General features: G+C 30.9%; 1 protein-coding gene across 1 annotated transcript; it reads left to right on the forward strand.

Moving 5' to 3' along the window:
- Window positions 1-6,997: 6,997 nt before the first annotated feature.
- Window positions 6,998-10,278, forward strand: LOC117167114 (probable cytochrome P450 6a14). Its single transcript, XM_033351775.1, has 7 exons — window positions 6,998-7,162; window positions 7,622-7,814; window positions 7,898-8,267; window positions 8,387-8,739; window positions 8,932-9,165; window positions 9,523-9,774; window positions 9,872-10,278. Exons 2-7 carry the CDS (start codon window positions 7,622-7,624, stop codon window positions 10,039-10,041), a joined length of 1,572 nt encoding a protein of 523 aa, XP_033207666.1. The 5' UTR covers window positions 6,998-7,162; the 3' UTR covers window positions 10,042-10,278.
- The last annotated feature ends 5,855 nt before the right edge of the window (window positions 10,279-16,133 follow it).

A 16,133-nucleotide genomic window follows, 5' to 3' on the forward strand; every position in this document is an offset into this window, starting at 1 on the left:
CATATGAAACTTGAAATGTTTGGTATTGGATATTGTTGACAGATGACAATGCGCCAATTAGCACAAATGGTAAGTTCCGACAGTGCCTACAAGTGTGCCTACAGGCCGCTAAATGGCAATACCGGTTTCATATGTATACACCTGGTAATGAAAGGTGTAAAGAAATATATTTCAACAATAAATTCCAACGGCATCAACCGGTAACGTTGTACACGAAAATACGAAACCTGGCGGCCACTAGACGAGGCTCTAAAGGTCTCGTATTTTCGTGTACAACGTTACCGGCTGATGCCGTTGGAATTGATTTTTAGAATATATGTTTTTACATCTTTTATTATTAAGCTTTGTACTTAAACGTAGTTTTCTTTCGGCTTTTGCATTTCTCAAAATTTGAGACCGATATTTCATGTATAAAAAAAGTTTGAACGTTCAAAAAATGTTGAGGTTCAGAAAAAAGATGAAATAATTTTCAGTGAAGTTCCTACCGAAATTCAGTACCTAAACGTACTTTATTGTACTCTAATATAGTCGGTAATATAGGTATTTAGCTGTGTCACATGCCCTTAAGTAAAATGCTCAAGACATAATGGGACATATCTCATGATTTCAAATTGGCGTAACTTGGTAAAGAAAAATGGTAATTGAACTCTGCGATTCTCAAATTAAAGAGAAAGAGCAGTACTATATGATACAACTGAAGAAAAAACCCCAAAAAATGTTCTGTCTTCTGTTCATAACCTCAAAATAAGCCAAAAACGCCATTTTTTGGGTACATAACATCAAATATCTTCAAATCCTGACGTAAAAGGCCAATTCTGATCTCGAATGCAGATTCTACGTAAAAAATCACTTCGGAAATGATCATCCACTTTCAGACAACAAAACCATGTTGGCCTGTGTTATCAGTATAAAATGAGCTGAACTTCAGTGTACAATTTGATATGCCTAAGGGGATGGAATCGAGATGAAACTTCTTTCAGTTTTTCCTCCATAATTATACAATGTATTTCCTAATTTTTAGGTCAGAATAAAAATATTTAGGGCCCTTTTTAAAAAAAGGCCCAGAAAAATGAAACACGCAGACGTTTTTTTGGCCAAAGTCGGTTTTATTTTTCAACATACTCTCCTTTTAGGTCAATACAGCGAGTCCAACGATTTTCTAACTTTTTGATACCGTCCGAAAAGTACTCGATCGGAAGGTCTCCAAAATACGCCTCAGTTTCAGCTATGAGCTCCTCATTTGAGTAAAAACGCTTACCAGTGAGCCATCTCTTCAGGTTAGGGAACATGTAATAGTCGCTGGGGGCCAGGACTGGTGAATACAGTGGCTGAGGAACCAATTCGAAGCCGCTTTCATGCAATTTTGCTTGTGCAACTAAGCATGAATGAACAGGCACATTGTCGTGATGATAAAGCGGTTTTTTCTTCTTCAAATGCGGTCGTTTTTCGGCGATTTCGATTTTCAATCGGTCCAATAATGATGAATAGTATGCTCCGGTTATGGTTTCACCTTTTTCAAGATAGTCCACGAATATTGTGCCATATGTATCCCAAAATACGGAGGCCATAACCTTTCCGACCCATTGTTGCGTTTTTGGACACTTCGGACCACTTGGGCCCGGTGGAACCCACTGTTTTGCCTGTTGCGTTGACTTAGGAGTGTAGTAGTGGATCTAGGTTTCATCCATGGTTATGAATCGGTGCAAAAACTCGGTCGGCTTACGCGAAAATAATGCCAAATTCTGCTGGGAAGTTGTCACACGAATTCGTTTTTGGTCCACTGTGAGCAAACGCGGCACCCATCGCGCGCAGAGCTTCTTCATGCCCAAAACTGAATGCACGATTTTGCCCACACGTTCCAATGATATGCCTACAGCATTAGCTACCTCTCTCAATTTCACTTTGGGTTCATTCAACACGATATCACGGATTTTTTCGACATTTTCTGGTGTAGTGACCTCTTTAGGGCGTCCAGATCGTTCAGCATCAACTGTGCTCGTACGGCCACAACGAAACTCGGTAAACCACTTATAAATCGTTCCAATCGACGGTGCAGAGTCCGGGTAATACTTATCCAGCTTGGCCTTGGTCTCGGATATCGTTTTCTTGCGAAGATAGTAGTGTTTGATCAAAATTCGAAACTCAGATTTTTCCATATTAAAAAAAACTCGGAGATTAGTCGCTTCTCAGTGCTGTAACTTGTAAATGCGTAAACATAAATGGCTGAAGTTTTGACAGGCGTCATTTGAAGGATCAGCTCGACGAAAATGGTTCACATTAGTGAACACTAATGCCATCTCTTAGAATTTTCAGGTACTTATCAGACTGCCTAGTAATCCAATTTCATAGCGTAGCCGCTGACAATAGGTTTAAAATAAATAGAATCTTTTTTGTGTGCTATAAAATTGTGAACATTTTTTCACATAACAATGTTTGCCTAAAATCAACAGTTCTCCAGTTATTTTAAAAAACATGTTATTGTTTAACACTTTCCAGCATGGCGGGCCTTTGCCGCACACATATGGTTGGGGACTTTTTACTATATCTTTATAAAGCCATTCCCAACGTATCGGTGAAAAAACTGCTACTTTCACGAATCTTTTTCTCCAATCCTTCATTGACTGGACTAACACACAAAAATGAGTATTTTAAGCCAAATAACGCACAACGTGAAAATAAGTCAAGAAAAGAAAAATGTTGCTTTTCGAATACTACACAAGAGTATCATAACAATACATATCTCGCGAATCGCGCTCGATTATGTATTTACCTCACGCTACGTGTTCGTTCTTTATATTTCTCCCACATTAGTGGACACACCTTTTAAAATCAAAGGTCAACGGGCTGACAACTGTAATTTTGTGATTTTGAACTCTCTTTTGTTAAAGCGCTTTCAGCTTTAACGAGCACATTCTTATCACGTATCTCGTGCTTCGCACTTATTTGACCAAAATGTAAACGTATACACAACACTTTTATAATAAATATGATACATTTCTTATGTAACTCTGCCTGGGATTGCTTATTCGAAAATTGTATTTATCATGATTATTTTTATACTTGTTTCTTATTTTGCTTTAATTTGTATTCTAAGCTGCGCTTAATCATGTATCATTATAATAAATTAATATAATTACAATTCATTATATGCATAAAAATTAAATAATACTAATTCTTATATCCTTGTTTTTATCATTTATTTTTATTCTTGTTTTTTACGATTAAATAAAAAATACTGTGCGTCTGTATAGGGTCTTATACAGGAATATATATAGGGTCCTATATCGGATCCTGTGTCCTCTTTCGTCTTTTCTGTCCTTTTTCCAAAAATTTAATTTTTTTATTTCTAATCTTATTTTTTTACAGTTAAAAGAAAATCTACTCGTCCTATCTAAAAATGATTAATAATAAATGAAACATTGTGTCATTTTCAAAAAATTTAATATTTTTATTTTGAATGTTAATTTGTACGTCTGAAGCAAAAGCTACGTGCCCTATCAAAAATTATAGCTCTTTTTTGGATGAACAAGTTTTGTCTCATTTTTTCCGTAGCTTGTGTGGCTAGTCCAAAAAAAATTTATTTTTTTATTTTTAATGTTTTTTTAAGACTAAAAACAAAATCTACGAATCCTATCGAAAAATAAATTATTATAAATTTGTAGGTCTTTCTAGGGCGCGCAATTTTAGCCTATTCATTTTTTTGTATCTTGCATAATTTGTCCAAAAAATGGAATTTTTGGATTTTTCATTATTTTTGGTACAATCAAATTTGGAATTTTTAACTATTCAAACAAATTAAAAAAATTGTTATCATAAGCTTGTAGGGTTTTCAAGAAGCAACAATTTTCTTTTCGTGGCTTTATTTCATTTCGTGCGTTGTTTGGCTTAAAATGTTCATTTTAGTTTGTTTTTTTGGATTTTAAAATGCTCTAACTCGGATAATTTTGTTATTACAGAAAAAAGTCATAGGGATAAATTGTTTGAGTTTCTGAGTACCATGAATAATTGTATATAGAATTTTGAAATCTTGAAAAAATGTGGTTTCAAACATTTTTTGTACTATCAAATTTTGAATTTTTAACGTTTTAAGAAAAATCAAAAAGCTGTTTAAACAATCTTGTGGGGAAATGGAAAAGAAACATTTTTCTATTTTTGACTATTTTTAATATCATGCGTTATTTGGCTTAAAATGTTGATTTACGTGTTTTTTGAAATTTTGTAAATGCTATAACTGTGGTAAATTTTGGTTTTATAAAAGAAAGTCATTTAAATAAATTGTTCGTCTGACTGAATGCTATGAATACCCGTACAGACCATTTTTGAATTTCAAAAAAAGTGATCTAAAAAATTTTCAAAATACGTTCACTTTTTTTAATTTTCACCCAAAATGGCTGGCTAACGAATTTGACCTTTATTTTAGGACATTCAAAGAGTATACCAAAGGCCAATCCAATCTGTCAATTCTTTCGAAAGTTATCGGGCTCACCAACTAAAAATCTACAGACAGACACATACACATATACAGACACATTCGTAAAAACCTGTTTTTCGGATTAAGCGGATCTCGAAACGTGGACATTTGCCAAAAACGCGGGGGGTCAAAATTTACACAAATCTAATACCTTCTCTTGATGAGAATGTAAAAATTCATTAATTTGCCATGAATAATGTTTTGATACTTCTGTTTTTGGATTTTTGTTGTTCTGGAAATAGCATTGAGAACATTTAGAAAAAAGTAAATTTTTTGAAAACCCACACGTGAGACGAAAAAGAAATTAAAAAACATAAGTTGTGTTGAGAATGTGCCTACGCAGCGGGCCGATTTTTTATTGTTAATATCGTGTTTCAAGATTAAAACACAAAATACAGATGATATTAAAAGATATCTATAACAAATTTGTAGATCTTTTTGAAATGCACAATTTTTGTTCAGTCATATTTTTACCCATTTTGCACATTTTAACCGCAAACTGTAATTTTTTATTTTTTATTCTTTTTTTATTCTGTCAAAATTTGAATTTTTAATTTTTAAAGAAAAATCAAGAAGGTTTTTAAACAATCTTGTAGGGCATTGGAAAAGAAACATTTTTCTTCTCTGGACTTTTTTTTCCATATTATGCGTTATTTGGCTTAAAATGTTGATTTTCGTGTATTTTTTGAAACTTTGTAAATGCTATAACTCTGGTAAATTCTGGTTTTATAAAAAAAGTCATTAGAATACATTGTTCGTCTGATTGAATGCTATGAATATTCGTACAGACAATTTTTGAATTAAAAAAAAAGTGATCACAAAAATTTTCAAAATACGCTCACTTTTTGAATTTTCACCTAAAATGGCTGGCTAACGAACTTGACCTTTATTTTGTAACCCTAAAAGAGTATACCAAAGGCCAATCTAATCTGTCAATTCTTTCGAAAGTTATCGTACTAACCAACTAAAAATCTACAGACAGACACATACACATATGCAGACGCATTCGTAAAAACTTGTTTTTCGGATTCAGGGGATCTCAAAATGTGGAAATTTGCCAAAAACGCGGGGGGTCAAATTTTACACAAATGTAATACCTTCTTTTAAAGAGAATGTAAGAATCTTCCCGCTGCGTGGGCACATTCTCATCACAACTTTTGTCTTTTAATTTATTTTTTGTCTCGTGTGTACGTTTTCAACCAATTTAATTTCTTAAAGTTTACAGTGTTACTTTTGGACGATTAAGCCAAAAAAAACAGAACTATCCAAAAATTATTTATGATGAATTGATTAAGTTTTGCATTCTCGTCAGTGAAGGTATTGGATTTGTCTAAAATTTGACCTCAGCAGATTGGGTCAAATTTCCAACTTTGTGAGACCCCTTGAATCCAAAAAACATGTTTTTACGAAGCAAAATATTGCTTTTTGAATTTTCTACAAGAATATCATGACATCTTTTTGAATCAAAACATAAGAAATTTAATTTAGATTAAAATCCAAATTAAAAATCCTATTTAACGTCGAATAATCAAATTGATGCAAACTCCTATTAAAAACAAGAATCCAACGACCAAATTTGGACCACAAATTCTGATACAACTGCACTAGACTGACTACTTTTTACTCCATAAAAGTTGTGAAATCACAAAATAACGATGAGTATAAAATTTCTGAACCAAGGTTTTGAACGAATCATTGCCAAGTACAAAGAAAATTAACAAGAATCCTTGTGTGTAATAATCATGTATATTTTGAACCTTTCTTGGATTTTCTGCAAAAATCTTAATTGATTTCAACAACACTTGGCAACTGATTTTAATTACAAGATTTTTTTGCGACAACAATTTTATTTTTACCATATTCATTATATTAATTTTATTTTATTATATTATTGATAAATAAATTTATATCAGAATAATAATTCTAGATCAAGTATTACCATTTTTATCTACATTCATGCGTGTCAGATTCACGGTGACTTGCTATTATTGTTCGTTTATCGAGTAAGAACGAGTACAGCGGATAACTGAGATATTAAATTAACTAAAAATAGCAGTTCGCGTCTTCATTTCTTTTCAGGGGGCAATGAGTTTTATACGTGCTGACGATTTGGCTCCCTACGCTAATGCTTACTTATATTTAAGTTTTCCGTATGTTTATCAAAGAGATGCGCACACATGTTTACATAAAAAAATATAAATTTAAACTTATACATAAATTATTAAAGTTTATTTTGCATTTCATATTCTTGAATATGCAGTGAGGTTCTTTCTAATTACAAGTGAAAAAGATGAGTTAAATAAAAAAAATCTTCTGTATCCATTTATTTGCTATGAACCACTTTTAATTAGATCAGTAGTGTATTATTATGATTGGAGCAAATTTGTAAGAGGATCACGAATACTAATTTACAAAAATTAGTTTAGCGTTACCTAATTCTACATTCTGTTTCAGGAACGATGACTTGCTTGTTAAGTAAGGAAAACCTGAGAATACATATAAGGAAGATCGTATCTATTTTTCAAGGTTTAGTTTTCAGTGATCTGTTGCTGTTAAGATACTCCATCTGGTAACAAAGTAACTGATCGCATTTGAATTCATATAATTTTTTCGTTAGATTGTTGCTAACATGCAAAGTTTTAATACATTATATAAAAATAACCATTCGTTTTAAAACGTGTATGTTTAAATGTAAGTATGCAATTGAAATTAATAAATAGAACAAAGTTTTGTTAGCTACTAAAGTTTACACGAGATTATCGTAGAAAATTGAAAATATTTTACAATTGTGTAAGTTTCATAAAAATAAAATCAATCGTCGATAAAATTAGAACCTTCTTTAATAATATACGAATACTAACAATATGAAATGACATATAACAATAAGTTTTATTTATGTTGATCAGGGTAGTAGTAATAAAAAGTGTAGAAGTTTTGCTGACTACTAGTCTACTATTTTTGACACGAGTAGTCAGAAAAACGTCCAAACTTTTCATAATAAAAATACATCTTTATTTATATATAGAGACTAAAGCTGGCAAATCTTTATAATGAACAATTTTTTCCACAGTCAAAGTTTGATCAAGAATACAAACATTCAAAATTAAATTCAAATACATAGGTTTTCAACTGAAAAAAAATATCTTTCAGATGTCCATGTTAGAGATAGCAGAATCAATACTTCGATCCAAATTATTTTGGAGCACAACAATCGTCTTTGGGATTTATTTATACCTGAAATTTGTAATTTTTAATTATTGGAAAAGGAAAGGAATACCTCATGAGGTTCCAATAATTCCTGTGGGGAATATTCTACCTGTCACACTTGGAAAACAGTGCACTGGTAAAGAAAGAAGCACGCAATTTTCTAAAGAACCTTTATCTCATTAACATTAAAATGAAAATATAAAAACATTTTGATTTAAGGTGAACTGATCCAAGAGAGCTATGAACGTTTTAAATCAAATCCTTTTCATGGCATGTACATGTTTCACATACCCCATTTGGTAATTAACGACCCTGATTTGATTCGTCTTATCCTGATAAAAGATTTTTCTCATTTCGGCGATCGCGGTTTGTATTTTAACAACGATGTCGATCCCTTATCGGGACATTTGTTCTTCATGCCTGGCGATGAATGGAAACATCTTAGATCCAAGCTTTCTCCTACATTCACTTCTGGGAAAATGAAACAAATGTTTCCCTTGGTAGTAAAAGTTGCTGAAGATCTTAAAAAAGCTCTAGGCGCTTCTATTGGAAAGTCTAGCACAGTTGAGGTCAAGGATTTACTGAGCAGGTAATGTTGCAGATCCACCTAAAACCATTAATTTATTACGCAATAGTAAAATAGAATGCGTATGCATTATTTTAAACATATATAAGAAGTTTCGTACAATGGTATTTTATTTTAAGCAGATATACAACAGATATGATAGCATCAATTGCATTCGGTGTCGAATGTAATAGTTTGAATGATCCAAATGCAGAATTTCGGGAATACGGCAAAAAAGCCGTAGATATAAATCCGGTCAAAGTGTCTCTAATGATGTTCTTTTCAAAATTGATGGATATTCTGAGAATACCCATCAATTCTAAAGAGGTTTCAACATTTTTCAACACGGTATTCAGTGATGTAATTTCACACAGAAGATCTAATAATGTGCCTAGAAAAGACTTTTTGGATTTATTGATTCAACTCATGGATCACGGAAAAGTTGAAGATGATGAGGGAATTGTAACTGATATTCCAAAGAACAATATAAAAATTGGTAACAACAAAATTTGCAACTATTGTCTTTACTCACACGACTTACACGTATTTAACTTATATATTTTAAGAAAGTGTAGACGTTTATGAGTTTTGTAAATGAAAAGACCTTATATGTTTTGTATTTTTGACATAAGATAAATAGATAAAGATAAACATAAGATAAATATATATTTAGATACATTATTTTTAGTTCAAAATACTGAAAACATCAGTATGTCCGAGGCATGCGCACAAGCCTTTGTTTTCTTCATAGCGGGATTTGAAACTTCGTCTTCAACCTCTACTTATTGCCTTCACGAGTTGGCATTAAAACCTGACATCCAAGACAAGCTACGTCAAGAAATTAATGAGAAGTTAGGTGGTCGTCATGAATTGTCATATGAGGACGTTTACGCAATGCCTTATCTAGATAAAATTGTATCGGGTATTATGCCAACACTATATTTCTATCTCATATATTCTTAAATAATATACAATTTACATCTATGTTATACAACCCTATAAATCTAAATTACAGTTAATTTTTAGTCACAAATAATTAAATTTGAGAATAAATTAGTCAAAAGAAACTAAAAATATCAGTGAAAAATACTATAATTACTCTTACAATTCAATCTGGATAAAAATTGTAACAGTGATTGACGTTTGCTTTTAAAATTAGAATTTTGAACTATTTCGTATTAATATTTGTTTGTAAGAACGTAATAACACTTTTAATAAAAAGCAGTTTCTGATTTACTGTAATTCCAAGTTTTTGAAATAAGATTATATTTTGTTACAGAGACATTGAGGAAATATCCAATACTTCCTATTCTAAACCGTGTCTGCCTGAAAGATTACAAGATTCCAAATTCAAATTTCTGCATACCGAAGGGTATGAATATAATAATTCCTGTTTTAGGTCAACAGAAAGATCCGAAAATATATCCTGATCCAGAAGAATTCAGGCCAGAACGGTTTGACTCACATGAAATTGCAAAGAGACACGCTTTTACTTATCTTCCATTTGGTGAAGGCCCTAGGATATGTATCGGTAAGTTAAAATTTCAAAAAATATGTATTTATATGAATTAAAGCAATTAAAATTTTAGTATATAATCACTTATGACAAAATATTTGCTTTTCCTTAGGTAAACGATTCGGACTCCTACAAGTAAAAGTTGCCCTAATTAAGATTCTATCACATTATCGAGTTAGCGTCTGTGATAAAACAGAAATTCGAATAAAGCCTACAATACGTAATGTCCTTCTTACTCCAGTGGATGATGTATTTTTAAAAGTCGAGAAGCTGTTATCATAGAAAAATATTTTATACATTATATTTTATTATTATTTAGAATATTAATTTTAGTAGTGCTTGACACCGTTATTTCCCAAAACTTTGTCATCCGCAACCGATATTGATAACGTTACTGAAACGAAGGAGCGCGATACCTTGTCGTTAGTTTTTTTTAATAATTCATTTTTAATAAGTACTTTTAAATTCTTAAAAGCTCTAAACTGTTTATTTGTAGATAAAAGAGTTTTAAAAATTAAAGATTATTTTTCAATTTACCTAAATCAATAAAGAATTTTAGATTAATAGGTTGCAAAATGTTTTTTTCACACTATTATTAATTATAAACCGTAAACCTTGGATAGAATTTCTTTTTCTTTTAATAAAACTAGTTTTTCAATAATTTTAACACTCAAACAAAATATTCTAACAATAAGAATTCATCGGGGTATATCCAAACAATCTGATCGAAGCAGTGCGCATGGCGTGAATGGAATCTCATATATTGGAGACATAATGTTCCACTGATACTTGATCATTCATTAAACGATAAAAAATCTGATTAGGTTTGGAAAAGCTTTTTTATCGATCATTTCATTATTCTCTCAATGTAAGCTATGCAAACATATTTGTAAATAAGATTTTTTGTTAATGACAAAAAAAAAATTGTATTGGATTGGAAAATAATAAGAATTTTTAACACGAATAATTCCAATCAGTTTCTCAATATATATTATTGAAAATATTCCAAACTGGAAAATCTTAATCATAATTTGATATAGACGTACTGGCATAAAATAGATATTTCTTCTGATTAGTTATTCTAACATATAATGAAGTATAAATAATATCAATAACGATAACAAATTTCGTAAAGTAACGTATGTTACGTGCTGAAATTATCGTTACTTTTTTAAAAAAGTAAAATTTAACGTTCCGTCTAACACTGCATTTTAGTGCAAAATTTTGTACCATATTTTAAAAAAATTTAATTGTATATTGCGAGTGTTAGCTGGTTCATTTTAAATAATTTGTGACGCAAGAAGTCAGTCATTAAATTGAAAATGAAGATTCAGTACATTCCGCAGGTGTCCCTAATGATGAATATATTTTTTGGTGGCCCACAACTCATACAATACTGGTACTGGTGCTATTGTTGCAAAACAATCCATTGCAACAAAATACTATTCTTGAGATGAAACGAAATGATCTCTAGGATCTGTGACAAATCAAAATTGTGCATAATTATTTTCACTATGCACGGAAAGAAATAATTCGACGATACATACATAATTCTGGTTATTCCAACCATAATGTATTGCTCGGTCAGCTACATCGATAGGGTTTGCGTGTTTTACCCATACTATCATTATTGAAGCAATATCTATTTGATGTCTATTTGATGTCGTATGATGACAAAAAGAGTAACGAGAAAAAAGAGTCTTTAGACTATAGAAATAGTGGGTGCTAAAATTAAACAAATAGTTTGAAAATTATATTTTTGTGATTATAAATAATATTCGGACGATATGCAGTCTTATGATGATGAATCGATGGTCCTTAAAACAATTAAATAATTTTTATCTTTTTTAAAATTAAGTCCCAGTACTGACAGTCAGTACTGCGCCAGTACTGACAGTCCAGTACCGCCAAGTGTTACAAGCCAGTACTGGCATAGTAGTGGCATAGTACAGTCAGTCAGTACTGGAGCTCCGACAGGCAATACTAGGCCAGTACTAATCTGCAGTAGTGGCCCAGTGGTGAAATTCAGTGCTGGCCCAATACTACAGGTCAGAAACTAGCCGAGTTTGCAGTATTAGTTAAGCCAGTACTGAGCTAGCACTAACAGAGGGTACCGCACCAGTACCAAATGTAAGTACTAGTCCAGTACTGGCTAAATACTGCAAGTCAGTACAGAACATTGTTATCATTAGGGGGTTTGCCGGTATAAATCCAGTAGTCCTGCCAGTATTCTAACAGTACCGCGCCAGTACCGAAGTCCGACCGGCGGTACTGGCGTGGTACTGTGTCGGTGGTAAATTTCCCCCTGGGTAAATATTTCTAAACATAAGATGGCTACGTCAGGCAGCATTTGGTTGGGGCAAATCAACCATACGCATGTCTTTCAGCTGCACCTCCCATAATTTCGTTGAAAATTATTTTTTAAAGATACATGGAAAAAAATCGTCTTTGTTCTACATTGAGTCGAACGGATTCAACGAAATGTGTTACAAAGTTCTATAAAATTTAAAGACTGGGTTGACGTAACCTCGATTGAAAGGTAGGGTATACGAAAAACGTAAAATAGTTCTATAAAATCTAAACTTGTAGCTAAAATACAGTCTATAACGAAGAAGTTTTGATACCAATTTCTCGCCGAAAAAATTTAATCTTTTGTATTATTACTTTATACTTTAATATTTGTTCAAATGTTCGAGTACACAATTATTCTGTATTACACAATCACTAAACTATTTACAATCGCACGCTATGAAAATTTCTATTCGTCGCGGGTTCGAACTCTAAGTGTTTGGCATTCGTAACGCCTAAAGCCTCGCGGCTAACCAAGCTTCGAGTATGTAAGCAACTCAATTTTTTAAGGCACGCAGGCCGAAAAATAAACGTTTATCTATCTATCTATAAAAAATATTGCAAAGCTTATAATAATATATTTATAATATAATTAATTTTAGAAATATTACAAATTGTTATTGAATATTTTATGTAATTAAAGAAGATTTTAAATGAATTCAAAAAAATTTTAAGATATTTTAAAAGATTGTAGAGAAATCAATATATATTTTAAGAAATTTAATCGATTTAAAATGATTTCTAAAAATTTACTAAGATTTCAAAAGATTTAACAGACTTTAAAGAATTCAAGAGCATTATTTATATTTAAAAATTACTCTAAAATCCTAAAACTTATTTAAATTCTACTGAAATTCCTTAAAAATTCTTCAAAATTACTCAAAATCTCTCAAATGATTTAAAAATATCTTGAACTCTTTTAAAGATTATGAATTCTTTTGAAATTCAATTATAAACTTAAAAAAAAATTAAATCAAATAAGTCCTGAAAATCTGCTTTAATACTTAAATATATTTTTATGTTACATGAAGATCTTTAAACTTTTTTGAATTTTTTTAAAATCATTAAAAATACTTTATAATATTTTTAATTGAAATCAGGCGTAAAATAACGAAATTACCTAAAAATACTGACCTATTGTATGCATAAAATTCAATTATTATTCTGAAGATACAAAAATGACAGGAAAATAAATGTTAAATACATAATTTATTTAGAAATTGTTTAATAGAATATTTAATAAATCTTAATCTTGTACAAATTTTGGAGTTAGGTATTCAAAAGCTTCTTCACTAACCTCATTTGCTATAAAACAAGTCTGAAGACGGTAACTAATGCCGAGTCGACGCGCACCGATACATCGATACATCGATTGGTATGGCTGCATCAAGCAAACAGCCGGATGCCCAATGCAACACTTAAACGTAGTGTTCTTTCAAATAGAAAGTTAATAAAAGTATACGTTCAATACATCCATGATAGCGAGGCATAAAATTCTTGTATCTACACTATAATATTTTGATATTTTAATCATATATCTGATGCTACACTTTTCCCAACTATCATTTCAGTCAAACAAAGCTGCCTTGTCATATTAGGCTAGGTGATTTTCTTATACGTAGGTAAAAAATCTCAAATTCGTATGGCTGAGAAAGCACAATTTTCTTTCTGATTCAGTTAGAAATTCTCAAGCAAACTCGGATTGCCATTAGCATCAAACTTTCAGTGTGGATAAATTTTTCTCGAGGTACCCATAAAGGCTTATGTCTGGATAAATTTGCGACATTTTGATTTATTGGTAAAATTGAGAGTCTAGTAAAGTCTGGAACCAACAGACTCTTACCTAGATTCACTTTTCTTTTTCAAATTTATGAATTTTTTATAATTTTTAATTTAATAATGATATTATTGTAAATGTTTATTCATAGTTAATAATTTACCAATAATCTAAATAACCCTTTTTCATGTTTACCAATCATTTGTAAATTTTTTTCTGTCTGTTTTTCTTAGAATCCTCATTACCAAACTTGTGATACGGCAATGCTATGTGTTTCTCTGTTAATTGGTCCTCTTTCTCTTTTTCTCGTTTGAAAAAATGGAGCAAAACGTATTTTTGTGTCCATCTCACCAAAATGTAGTCTTTAAAGTAGTACCTTTTTTATATCTGTGTTATAATATAATGTGTGTGTTTTTTAAAAAATAAACAATATAATTTATTTAATTTACTAACCTGAAATGAAGATAACATAAAGGTAAATATTAATTTTTTTTTTCTAAATTCCAAACCTCAATTTTAATAGAAAACGAATCTCTCTCCCTCTTTTTTTCACCGCATTTCAAATGAAAAAAATTTCTTTTATTATATTAATTTTGTATAACTTTTTTCATAGAACAATTGAGAAAAGGAGAATTAATGATACATAATAAATACTCGAAATGATATAAGGAACTTTTATATACACGACTCTATCCTGATGAGGAAAACGTATAGTTTTCGAAACTTCGAATAATTTGAATAAAGGATTCTTTCAACACCTTAATCCTGTGGTCTGAAGTATGTCATTTTTAATATCTTATCCATTGTTTTAATTATTAATTATTACAACACTCAGACGAATAGCATCGCTTTCCAACATCTTTTATATCTTGACTACATTCACTTCATTATATTAATATCAAGTTAACAAATAAAATTGAAATTAAATGTAATCGACTAAAATTGGTATCACATGGTTGATGCAATATTCACGTTACCACAACTGAATATCAAAACAATAAGGTGCATGTTTTTTATATATACATACTATGAAAAGATCACTTTGGTGACATACACACATACACACACAACAGTATTCTTATGCGAGGATGATACATTAACGTGTTCTCGCTTCGCACTTGCATTAAAATGTAAAAAAAAATAATTTTTTTTCACTAACCTTAAATATTGCATTATTGTTATCTTGATTGATAAGTTAATAATGGGGTAAAAGAAGCCATGCACATATGTCATTTACTAGGTGAGACATGGCATAGAAGTTCTGGGAAGTATAGAACTCTTCTGTGCAGCTCTGATTGTCGTACAACTTTAATGCGCATCCTTATGTCAGAAAAAACATTAGAAATAACATTATTGCACAATCTTTAAACCTGTTACTGAATATAACCTCAACTCCAGTTCACCCCCCACACCTCTTATTTTATTCTTATTTTAATATAAATTGATAACAATTTTACTAATTGAATTTATAATTGAGTGTTTGAGTGTAAACAATTGTTAAAGATGGCAAAAACTGTTCTTTGCTAATTGCATCGAACTTGTTTGTGCGACATAAAAAAAAAAGTTTCAATAAAAAACTTTGGTTTCAAAAATATCCGCAAAATGAGATTTCGTACGTATAGATCGATTTATTCATTTACTTGTAAAAAATGATAAAAATGGTCTAAAAGCGCCTTTTTCAAAAATTAAAAAATGGATTTCTTTTTAACGAAATTGCTACGTGTTTCGCCGATAAGATATCAACTATAAATTAGGTGATTGTGTTTTAGAAAATTTGCACTATAAAGTGCTTATAGCGATACATTCAATTTATAATAATATTGCATACAAGTGGCTTTAAAAAGACTTTAAGTTTCTTTCTTATAACCAATGAAACAACTCCCTTAATATTCATATCATATAGGTCAAATTCGTACCAAGCATCGAAAAAGAGTTCTACCGATTTGTATTATACTTAAGAAGCAATGCATTCTAATGTTATTGTTTACAATCGTGTCTTATTCACGGAAAAGGATTGACGCAGTCGGCAAAAGAGTCGGCGAAGCCACTGACGCTTAACCAGACCCTTACGCCAAAATTGAATTTACGTGTTAAAATTGCAAAACGTTCTAATATCTCATCGTTAAATTGACATACAAAAATGTTTTTTATATACAGGGTGGGCCATTTTAATCTATTTACCAAAAAATCTCAGAATAGTGATATTGTACAAAAAAATTGTTCAGACAAAAGTTGTTCAGGATGAAGG

Source organism: Belonocnema kinseyi, chromosome 2 (genome assembly GCF_010883055.1).
Source record: "Belonocnema kinseyi isolate 2016_QV_RU_SX_M_011 chromosome 2, B_treatae_v1, whole genome shotgun sequence".
Taxonomy (NCBI): Eukaryota; Metazoa; Arthropoda; class Insecta; order Hymenoptera; family Cynipidae; genus Belonocnema; species Belonocnema kinseyi.